We start from the raw sequence: 12,103 nt of genomic DNA on the forward strand, positions 1-12,103 counted from the left end.
TCTCAGCTTTCAGCTTCTCAAAGTCCTGAGCGACCTCCGGGTCCAAATCATGGTAAGCTTTTTGGGCATCGCCGGAGAGAAACGGGGCAATCAAATCGGCCCATCGTGCCTTCGGCCACTTCTCTCTCAATGCCGTCCGCTCAAACGTTGTCAGGTATGCCTCAACGTCATCTTCTGCAGTCAGCTTTTGCCAGTATCGACTCACATGGATCCTTTTGGACTCTGCTTCCGGGTCAGCGTCAGGTATGCTCACCAGGCGCTGCGCCACCTGTTGGAGAAGCTGGCGGTCTGCAACCGTCATGTCCACTAACTCCTTCAGCTGTGCGGCAATCAAGCGATTAGCTTCGTGCTGTGCGGCAGTGGCCTGCTGCTGTACGGCAGTGGACTGTACTAAGGCTTTCACCACGTCTTCCATGCTGTCGCCTGTGCCACGGTATGCCCGCATTCTCCACCACAATGTGACACAACACTCCGGGATCGCCTTTGCTGGGGTCAAAGGCCACGTGGTTTGTGCATTGAATCTGAGGCGTACAGCAGGTTTTCTGAGCAGGCTGACCTCAGGTCAGATTTATTAGCGTGAAAGCAACATAGGAAAAACAAAACATAAAAAAAAATCCTAGCCTGTCCGGCGCTAACTAAACCAACACGTTGCTATCTCAACAACTGGGGGGGCTACTCCCACCCAGCTAACAACACACAGTTCTTGAGCACAGCTCTCACTCACGTTTGTCTCACACAGACAGGCAATCTGTGTGCCCCAGGCTGATGCTGGAAACCCCCAGCTGGTCATCCTTTATTCCTGCACTTGTTAACCCATTAGCATCCTGAAGATACTGAGTGGCCTAATTCACATAGGACAAAAACCTGGGCGAGTGTTGTGAATTCTGTGGCAGAGCTCCCTCCTGTGGTCACAAGTGGTACTTCGGCTGATTCTCTCTGTGAGCTTCCGTTGGTGGAGGAAAGTGGTACTGCGGCTTCTGAGTTTCCTTCCTCAGGTGATGTGGTGAAGTCGTTAGGTGCTGCTCTATTTAACTCCACCTAGTGCTTTGATCCTGGCTTCCAGTCAATGTTCTAGTATTGTACCTGTTTCCTCCTGGATCGTTCCTGTGGCCTGCTGCTCTGCATAGCTAAGTTCCGCTTTTGCTTTTTGTTTGCTGTTTTTTTCTGTCCAGCTTGCTTATTTGTTTTCTCGTTCTTGCTGGAAGCTCTGGGACGCAGAGGGTGTACCTCCGTGCCGTTAGTTCGGTACGGAGGGTCTTTTTGCCCCCTTTGTGTGGTTGTTTGTAGGGTTTTGTGTTGACCGCAAAGTTACCTTTCCTATCCTCGCTCTGTTCAGAAAGTCGGGCCTCACTTTGCTAAATCTATTTCATCTCTACGTTGGTCTTTTCATCTTAACTCACAGTCATTATATGTGGGGGCTGCCTTTTCCTTTGGGGTATTTCTCTGAGGCAAGGTAGGCTTATTTTCTATCTTCAGGCTAGCTAGTTTCTCAGGCCGTGCCGAGTTGCATAGGGAACGTTAGGCGCAATCCACGGCTGCCTCTAGTTGTGTTGGAGAGGATTAGGGATTGCGGTCAGCAGAGTTTCCACGTCTCAGAGCTCGTTCTATGTTTTTGGGTTATTGTCAGGTCACTGTATGTGCTCTGACTCCTATGTCCATTGTGGTACTGAATTACCAGATCATGACAGTACTGGAAGCCCAAAGTACTAATGATTCTCAATAGAGGGAAAAAAGAAGTTCTGAGACCATTTTTTTTTCTCTGCGCTGTGTTTTGCCTTTTTTTTCCCCTAGACATTTGGGTGGTTCAGGACACAGGTGTGGACATGGACATTCAGGGTCTGTGCTCTTCAATGGATAATCTCGTTATAAATGTACAAAAGATTCAAGATTTGGTGGTTCAGAAGCCTATGTTAGAACCAAGAATTCCTATTCCTGATTTGTTTTATGGTGATAGAGCCAAGTTTGTGAATTTCAAAAATAATTGCAAACTGTTTCTGGCCTTGAAATCTCGCTCCTCTGGTGACCCAGTTCAACAAGTGAGAATTATTATTTCTTTTTTGCGTGGCGACCCTCAAGACTGGGCATTTTCCCTTGCGCCAGGAGATCCTGCATTGAGTAATGTTGATGCGTTTTTCCTGGCGCTCGGATTGCTGTACGATGAGCCTAATTCAGTGGATCAGGCAGAAAAAAATTTGCTGGCTCTGTGTCATGGTCAGGATGAGATAGAGGTATATTGTCAGAAATTTAGAAAGTGGTCCGTACTCACTCAATGGAATGAAGGTGCGCTCGCAGCTATTTTCAGAAAAGGTCTCTCTGAAGCCCTTAAGGATGTCGTGGTGGGATTTCCTATGCCTGCTGGTCTGAATGAGTCTATGTCTTTGGCCATTCAGATCGGTCGACGCTTGCGTGAGCGTAAATCTGTGCACCATTTGGCGGTATTACCTGAGCTTAAACCTGAGCCTATGCAGTGCGATAGGACTTTGACCAGAGTTGAACGGCAAGAACACAGACGTCTGAATGGGCTGTGTTTCTACTGTGGTGATTCCACTCATGCTATCTCTGATTCTCCTAAGCGCACTAAGCGGTTCGCTAGATCTGCCACCATTAAAAAAATCTAAATTTCTTCTGTCCGTTACCTTGATCTGCTCCTTGTCATCGTATTCCGTCATGGCATTTGTGGATTCAGGCGCTGCCCTGAATTTGATGGACTTGGAGTATGCTAGGCATTGTGGGTTTTTCTTGGAGCCCTTGCAGTGTCCTATTCCATTGAGAGGAATTGATGCTACGCCTTTGGCCAAGAATAAGCCTCAGTACTGGACCCAGCTGACCATGTGCATGGCTCCTGCACATCAGGAGGTTATTCGCTTTCTGGTGTTGCATAATCTGCATGATGTGGTCGAGTTGGGGTTGCCATGGCTACAAGTCCATAATCCAGTATTAGATTGGAAATCCATGTCTGTGTCCAGCTGGGGTTGTCAGGGAGTACATGGTGATGTCCCATTTCTGACTATTTCGTCATCCACCCCTTCTGAGGTTCCAGAGTTCTTGTCTGATTACCGGGATGTATTTGATGAGCCCAAGTCCGATACCCTACCTCCGCATAGGGATTGTGATTGTGCTATCGATTTGATTCCTGGTAGTAAATTCCCAAAAGGTCGACTGTTTAATTTATCTGTGCCTGAGCACGCCGCTATGCGGAGTTATGTTAAGGAGTCCTTGGAGAAGGGGCATATTAGCCCGTCATCGTCGCCATTAGGAGCAGGGTTCTTTTTTGTAGCCAAGAAGGATGGTTCACTGAGACCTTGTATAGATTACCGCCTTCTAAATAAGATCACGGTTAAATTTCAGTACCCCTTGCCGTTGTTATCTGATTTGTTTGCTCGGATTAAGGGGGCTAGTTGGTTCACCAAGATAGATCTTCGTGGTGCGTATAATCTTGTGCGTATTAAGCGAGGCGATGAATGGAAAATTGCATTTAATACGCCCGAGGGCCATTTTGAGTATCTAGTAATGCCATTCGGACTTGCCAATGCTCCATCAGTGTTTCAGTCCTTTATGCATGACATCTTCCGAGAGTACCTGGATAAGTTCCTGATTGTGTACTTGGATGACATTTTGATCTTTTCGGATGATTGGGAGTCTCATGTGAAGCAGGTCAGAATGGTGTTCCAGGTCCTGCGTGCTAATTCTTTGTTTGTGAAGGGATCAAAGTGTCTCTTTGGTGTTCAGAAGGTTTCATTTTTGGGGTTCATCTTTTCCCCTTCTACTATCGAGATGGACCCTGTTAAGGTCCAAGCCATTCATGATTGGACTCAGCCGACATCTCTGAAAAGTCTGCAAAAGTTTCTGGGCTTTGCTAATTTTTATCGTCGCTTCATCTGCAATTTTTCTAGTATTGCTAAACCATTGACCGATTTAACCAAGAAGGGTGCTGATGTGGTCAATTGGTCTTCTGCTGCTGTGGAAGCTTTTCAAGAGTTGAATCGTCGTTTGTCTTCTGCCCCTGTGTTGTGTCAACCAGATGTTTCGCTTCCTTTCCAGGTCGAGGTTGATGCTTCTGAGATTGGAGCAGGGGCTGTTTTGTCGCAGAGAAGTTCTGATTGCTCGGTGATGAAACCATGCGCCTTCTTTTCCAGGAAGTTTTCGCCTGCTGAGCGAAATTATGATGTGGGTAATCGAGAGTTGCTGGCCATGAAGTGGGCATTCGAGGAGTGGCGTCATTGGCTTGAAGGAGCTAAGCATCGTGTGGTGGTCTTGACTGATCATAAGAACTTGACTTATCTCGAGTCTGCCAAGCGGTTGAATCCTAGACAGGCTCGTTGGTCGCTGTTTTTTGCCCGTTTTGACTTTGTGATTTCGTACCTTCCGGGCTCTAAAAATGTGAAGGCGGATGCTCTGTCTAGGAGTTTTGTGCCCGACTCTCCGGGTTTATCTGAGCCGGCGGGTATCCTCAAAGAGGGAGTAATTGTGTCTGCCATCTCCCCTGATTTGCGGTGGGTGCTGCAAAAATTTCAGGCTAATAAACCTGATCGTTGCCCAGCGGAGAAACTGTTTGTCCCTGATAGGTGGACGAATAAAGTTATCTCTGAGGTCCATTGTTCGGTGTTGGCTGGTCATCCTGGAATCTTTGGTACCAGAGAGTTAGTGGCTAGATCCTTTTGGTGGCCGTCTCTGTCGCGGGATGTGCGTACTTTTGTGCAGTCCTGTGGGATTTGTGCTCGGGCTAAGCCCTGCTGTTCTCGTGCCAGTGGGTTGCTTTTGCCCTTGCCGGTCCCGAAGAGGCCTTGGACACATATCTCTATGGATTTTATTTCAGATCTTCCCGTCTCTCAAAAGATGTCAGTCATTTGGGTGGTCTGTGATCGCTTCTCTAAGATGGTCCATTTGGTACCCTTGTCTAAATTACCTTCCTCCTCTGATTTGGTGCCATTGTTCTTCCAGCATGTGGTTCGTTTACATGGCATTCCAGAGAATATCGTGTCTGACAGAGGTTCCCAGTTTGTTTCGAGGTTTTGGCGAGCCTTTTGTGGTAGGATGGGCATTGACTTGTCTTTTTCCTCGGCTTTCCATCCTCAGACTAATGGCCAGACCGAACGAACCAATCAGACCTTGGAAACATATCTGAGATGCTTTGTTTCCGCTGATCAGGATGACTGGGTGTCCTTTTTGCCTTTGGCTGAGTTCGCCCTTAATAATCGGGCCAGCTCGGCTACCTTGGTTTCGCCGTTTTTCTGCAACTCTGGGTTCCATCCTCGTTTCTCTTCAGGGCAGGTTGAGTCTTCGGACTGTCCTGGTGTGGATACTGTGGTGGACAGGTTGCAGCAGATTTGGACTCATGTAGTGGACAATTTGACCTTGTCCCAGGAGAAGGCTCAACGTTTCGCTAATCGCAGACGCTGTGTGGGTCCCCGACTTCGTGTTGGGGATTTGGTTTGGTTATCTTCTCGTCATATTCCTATGAAGGTTTCCTCTCCTAAGTTTAAACCTCGTTTCATTGGTCCGTATAGGATTTCTGAGGTTCTTAATCCTGTGTCTTTTCGTCTGACCCTTCCAGATTCTTTTTCCATACATAACGTATTCCATAGGTCATTGTTGCGGAGATACGTGGCACCTATGGTTCCATCTGTTGATCCTCCTGCCCCGGTTTTGGTGGAGGGGGAGTTGGAGTATATTGTGGAGAAGATTTTGGATTCTCGTGTTTCAAGACGGAAACTCCAGTATCTGGTTAAGTGGAAGGGTTATGCTCAGGAAGATAATTCCTGGGTCTTTGCCTCTGATGTCCATGCTCCCGATCTTGTTCGTGCCTTTCATGTGGCTCATCCTGGTCGTCCTGAGGGCTCTGGTGAGGGTTCGGTGACCCCTCCTCAAGGGGGGGGTACTGTTGTGAATTCTGTGGCAGAGCTCCCTCCTGTGGTCACAAGTGGTACTTCGGCTGATTCTGTCTGTGAGCTTCCGTTGGTGGAGGAAAGTGGTACTGCGGCTTCTGAGTTTCCTTCCTCAGGTGATGTGGTGAAGTCGTTAGGTGCTGCTCTATTTAACTCCACCTAGTGCTTTGATCCTGGCTTCCAGTCAATGTTCTAGTATTGTACCTGTTTCCTCCTGGATCGTTCCTGTGGCCTGCTGCTCTGCATAGCTAAGTTCCGCTTTTGCTTTTTGTTTGCTGTTTTTTTCTGTCCAGCTTGCTTATTTGTTTTCTCGTTCTTGCTGGAAGCTCTGGGACGCAGAGGGTGTACCTCAGTGCCGTTAGTTCGGTACGGAGGGTCTTTTTGCCCCCTTTGCGTGGTTGTTTGTAGGGTTTTGTGTTGACCGCAAAGTTACCTTTCCTATCCTCGCTCTGTTCAGAAAGTCGGGCTTCACTTTGCTAAATCTATTTCATCTCTACGTTGGTCTTTTCATCTTAACTCACAGTCATTATATGTGGGGGCTGCCTTTTCCTTTGGGGTATTTCTCTGAGGCAAGGTAGGCTTATTTTCTATCTTCAGGCTAGCTAGTTTCTCAGGCTGTGCCGAGTTGCATAGGGAGCGTTAGGCGCAATCCACGGCTGCCTCTAGTTGTGTTGGACAGGATTAGGGATTGCGGTCAGGAGAGTTTCCACGTCTCAGAGCTCGTTCTATGTTTTTGGGTTATTGTCAGGTCACTGTATGTGCTCTGACTCCTATGTCCATTGTGGTACTGAATTACCAGATCATGACAGGCGAGATATACCTGCCCCCAACTACCACACCGACATGAGTCTTACACCTTCTACTATCGAGATGGACCCTGTTAAAGTCCAGGCCATTTATGATTGGACTCAGCCGACATCTGTGAAGAGTCTGCAAAAGTTCCTGGGCTTTGCTAATTTTTATCGTCGCTTCATCAGTAATTTTTCTAGTGTTGCTAAACCGTTGACTGATTTGACCAAGAAGGGTGCTGATGTGGTCAATTGGTCTTCTGCGGCTGTGGAAGCTTTTCAGGAGTTGAAGCGTCGATTTTCTTCTGCCCCTGTGTTGTGCCAGCCAGATGTTTCACTCCCGTTTCAGGTCGAGGTTGATGCTTCTGAGATTGGAGCAGGGGCTGTTTTGTCGCAAAGAAGTTCTGATGGCTCGGTGATGAAACCATGTGCCTTCTTTTCTAGAAAGTTTTCGCCTGCTGAGCGCAATTATGATGTTGGCAATCGAGAGTTGTTGGCCATGAAGTGGGCATTCGAGGAGTGGCGTCATTGGCTTGAAGGAACCAAGCATCGCGTGGTGGTCTTGACGGATCACAAGAATTTGACTTATCTCGAGTCTGCCAAACGGTTGAATCCTAGACAGGCTCGTTGGTCGCTATTTTTCTCCCGTTTTGATTTTGTGGTTTCGTACCTTCCGGGCTCTAAGAATGTGAAGGCTGATGCCCTGTCAAGGAGTTTTGTGCCTGACTCTCCGGGTGTTCCTGAGCCGGCGGGTATTCTCAGAGAGGGAGTAATTTTGTCTGCCATCTCCCCTGATTTGCGGCGGGTGCTGCAAAAATTTCAGGCTGATAGACCTGACCGTTGCCCAGTGGAGAAACTGTTTGTCCCTGATAAATGGACTAGTAGAGTTATCTCTGAGGTTCATTGTTCGGTGTTGGCTGGTCATCCTGGAATCTTTGGTACCAGAGATTTGGTGGCTAGATCCTTTTGGTGGCCGTCTTTGTCACGGGATGTGCGTTCTTTTGTGCAGTCCTGTGGGACTTGTGCTCGGGCTAAGCCCTGCTGTTCTCGTGCCAGTGGGTTGCTTTTGCCCTTGCCGGTCCCGAAGAGGCCCTGGACGCATATTTCTATGGATTTTATTTCGGATCTCCCTGTCTCTCAAAAGATGTCGGTCATTTGGGTGGTTTGTAATCGCTTCTCTAAGATGGTCCATTTGGTACCCTTGTCTAAATTGCCTTCCTCTTCTGATTTGGTGCCATTGTTTTTCCAGCATATGGTTCGTTTACATGGCATTCCGGAGAACATCGTTTCGGACAGAGGTTCCCAGTTTGTTTCAAGGTTTTGGCGATCCTTTTGTGCTAGGATGGGCATTGATTTGTCTTTTTCCTTGGCTTTCCATCCTCAGACAAATGGTCAAACCGAACGAACTAATCAGACTTTGGAAACATATCTGAGATGCTTTGTTTCTGCTGATCAGGATGATTGGGTGTCCTTTTTGCCTTTGGCTGAGTTCGCCCTTAATAATCGGGCCAGCTCGGCTACTTTGGTTTCGCCGTTTTTCTGCAATTCTGGTTTCCATCCTCGTTTCTCTTCAGGGCAGGTTGAGTCTTCGGACCGTCCTGGTGTAGATACTGTGGTGGATAGGTTGCAGCAGATTTGGACTCATGTGGTGGACAATTTGACATTGTCCCAGGAGAAGGCTCAACGTTTCGCTAACCGCCGGCGCTGTGTGGGTCCCCGACTTCGTGTTGGGGATTTGGTTTGGTTGTCGTCTCATTATGCTCCTATGAAGGTTTCCTCTCCTAAGTTTAAGCCTCGTTTCATTGGTCCGTATAAGATTTCTGAGGTTCTCAATCCTGTGTCATTTCGTTTGGCCCTTCCAGCTTCTTTTGCCATCCATAATGTATTCCATAGGTCGTTGTTGCGGAGATACGTGGCGCCTGTGGTTCCATCCGTTGATCCTCCTGCCCCGGTGTTGGTTGAGGGGGAGTTGGAGTATGTCGTGGAGAAGATTTTGGATTCTCGTATTTCGAGACGGAAACTCCAGTACCTGGTCAAGTGGAAGGGTTATGGTCAGGAAGCTAATTCCTGGGTCTTTGCCTCTGATGTTCATGCTGCCGATCTGGTTCGTGCCTTTCATTTGGCTCGTCCTGGTCGGCCTGGGGGCTCTGGTGAGGGTTCGGCGACCCCTCCTCAAGGGGGGAGTACTGTTGTGAATTCTGTTGTCAAGCTCCCCCCTGTGGTTATGAATGGTACTTCGGCTGGTTCTGTCCATGGGCTTCCTCTGGTGGTTGTGAGTGGGGCTGCGGCTTCTGAGTTTCCTTCCACAGGTGATGAGGTTAATTCGTTAGCTGGCTGCTCTATTTAACTCCACTTAGATCATTGCTCCATGCCACCTGTCAATGTTCCAGTATTGGTCTAGTTCGCTCCTGGATCGTTCTTGTGACCTGTCTTCCCAGCAGAAGCTAAGTTCCTGCTTGTTTTTCTTTGGTTTACTATTTTTCTGTCCAGCTTGCTATTTAATTTGTTGTCTTGCTTGCTGGAAGCTCTGGGATGCAGAGGGGCGCCTCCGCACCGTGAGTCGGTGCGGAGGGTCTTTTTGCGCCCTCTGCGTGGTCTTTTTGTAGTTTTTGTGCTGACCGCAAAGTTACCTTTCCTATCCTCTGTCTGTTCAGTAAGTCGGGCCTCTCTTTGCTAAATCTATATCATCTCTGTGTTTGTAATTTTCATCTTAACTCACAGTTATTATATGTGGGGGGCTGCCTTTTCCTTTGGGGAATTTCTCTGAGGCAAGGTAGGCTTTATTTTTCTATCTTTAGGGCTGGCTAGTTTCTTAGGCTGTGACGAGTTGCATAGGGAGCGTTAGGAGCAATCCACGGCTATTTCTAGTGTGTGTGATAGGATTAGGGATTGCGGTCAGCAGAGTTCCCACGTCCCAGAGCTTGTCCTGTAATATTAGTAACTATCAGGTCATTCCGTGTGCTCTTAACCACCAGGTCCATTATTGTCCTAACCACCAGGTCATAGCAGGTGTCCTATTGGGGGACGATTCATGTACGGAGCAGAGCCACGTGTGTCCTATTGGGGGACGATTCATGTACAGAGCGGAGCCACGTGTGTCCTATTGGGGGACGATTCATGTATGGAGCAGAGCCACGTGTGTCCTATTGGGGGACGATTCATGTACGGAGCGGAGCAGCGTGTGTACTATTGGGGACAATTCATATACGGAATGGTATATAATATCGATGGATGGCACTCGACAAATTACTATGGGTATAAGGTGCTAATGAAAGGCGACTACTGGCCCCATAGATACAAGCTCAATATGGAATCACTGCACTCATACAATGGGAAAAGTAAGCTTCAGGTGAATGTTTATTAACGATGATGAGCGAAGCGACAGCTAGACGTTTCGACCGGTAAAACGGCCTTTATCATATGGTCGCCTTTTGAGTAAAGTGTCACCGAGTTGGTAGTATCACTGTATTTCGTATAGCGCAATGTCCAGTATAGTTGGCTGTCCAATATGCGCATTAAACTTCCAGGAAGCAGTTGTCTTGGTGGTTTGCCAAGGGGTCATTGGTGGCGTGGTGTGGGTAGCAGACACAGCGGTGTCCGAGCAGTGTGTCCTATTGGGGGATGATTCATGTACAGAGTGGAGCCGCGTGTGTGTCCTAATGGAGGACGATTCATGTCCGGAGCGGAGCCGCGTGTGTCCTATTGGGTGACATTCATGTACGGAGCGGAGCCGCGTGTGTCATATTGTGGACGATTCATGTACAGAGTGGAGCCGTGTGTGTCCTATTGGGTGACATTCATGTACGGAGCGGAGCCGCGTGTGTCATATTGTGGACGATTCGTATACGGAGCGGAGTGTCTATTATTAGGGGTGCTGCCCTCGGTGAAGGGACGCAGGTGTGACTGAGGCCCGCAACTCCAGGGAGGAAGGAGGATTAACCCGTTATGAGTCGGAGAACCACGTTATCCCATGTGACAGCTTCCCGGATACAGATAGAAAAAGAGCAACATCACACAGAGGAAAACCGAGTGTTTGTGTATGAAGTGCGGACGAGTGTGAACAACGGAAAATCCTGACAGAAAATAACGTCAATCTCCAGCACCTACCTCCTCCTGCAGAGCCGCACACCACATATACGGCTGCTCTGTGCACACAGGACCTGTGATGAGGTCACAGGAGGGAGGAGTCAGGGGTCACATGATCAAGGGCCTCAGTGAATGATATCCGGAGTGCAGACATTACATGGAAACTTCTCCTAAGTCAGTGACATTTCCACCATTATTTGCCCTCACTACTGGCACAATGAGGCTAAGTGTACACGTTGCAGAATTGCCGCAGGAATTTCTACGGCAATTCTGCAACTCCTGCCGTGGGTATATTGCAGGCGGAATTGGCCTTTTCTCGCTAAACACTAGTGTTTTGCAAGTGTAATTAGCTTGCAGAATGCTAGCGTTTTCCAAGCGATCTGTAGCGTGATTGACAGGTTGGTCACACTTGTCAAACAAAGTGACCGCACGTTATCACAGGTCATTTTCTCAATGCGTTACTGGGACCGGAGCGTTGCGAGGAGTGGGAAAGCTGCGCTGGACACCGGAAGGTGAGAATATCATGATTTTTTATTTTAGTTCTTTTATTTTTTTTTACAATTATATGGTTCCCAGGGCCTGGAGGAGAGTCTCCTCCCCTCCACCCTGGGTACCAAATGCACATGACCCGCTTACTTCCTGTATGGTGGGCATAGCCCCATGCGGGAAGTAAGCGGATCAATGCATTCCTATGTGTGCGGAATTGCCGCAACTCTGCACTTTAATGAACATGCTTTTTTTTCCGCCGCGGAATTGCATCCTGGAAAGAAACGCAGCATGTGCACAAAAAATGCGAAATGCTTTCTAAAAATAGGATGCTTAATGTATGCATTTTTTTCGTGGTTTTATCGCGTTTTTATAGCGAAAAAACGCGGAAAAAAAACACGAAATTCCTAAACGTGTGCACATAGCCTTACCCCGCGCCGCTTTTTCTACACAGTTTTATGTGTGGAATGTAACGTGTGATTTCTCTGCTTGGAGACAAATAGACCCCACACATGAGGGAATTATCACCAGTTACCGGACGTCTACTATATGACGACATATGATTGTGCTATCGACTCCATACCAGGAGCTAAAATGCCGAAATCTCCTGTGTTTAACCCCTTCCAGGGATGGCGGTCTTCACATACTATATTCAGAGTTCAGCTAAGGGCATGTTCACATCAGTGTATTATAAATCGCTCCGATGTTCATCCCGGAGAGTTGGACGAGTGTCATGCGAGTGTGTGATGTTTTCTGTCCTACCGCCCGTATACAATGCATTTATAACATCATCTGTTACTTACTATAAAGCGCTATGTAGCGTAAAGCTGTTAATATACAGAACTAAGGAAGTAATGT

At 47.9% G+C, this 12,103-nt stretch overlaps 1 protein-coding gene across 2 annotated transcripts in view; it reads right to left on the reverse strand.

The window, feature by feature from the left end:
- The window catches only part of LOC138663676 (oocyte zinc finger protein XlCOF22-like), a 36,091-nt gene extending 25,259 nt beyond the window's left edge, over positions 1-10,832 (reverse strand). For both annotated transcript variants that reach the window (XM_069749971.1, XM_069749970.1), the window contains exon 1: positions 10,781-10,832. In XM_069749971.1, coding sequence (XP_069606072.1) covers positions 10,781-10,807 — 27 coding nt within the window. In that variant the 5' untranslated portion in view covers positions 10,808-10,832. The remainder of the gene's footprint in view (positions 1-10,780) is intronic.
- Between the last annotated feature and the right edge of the window lie 1,271 nt (positions 10,833-12,103).

This window comes from Ranitomeya imitator, chromosome 2 (assembly GCF_032444005.1).
Source record: "Ranitomeya imitator isolate aRanImi1 chromosome 2, aRanImi1.pri, whole genome shotgun sequence".
Lineage (NCBI taxonomy): Eukaryota > Metazoa > Chordata > Amphibia > Anura > Dendrobatidae > Ranitomeya > Ranitomeya imitator.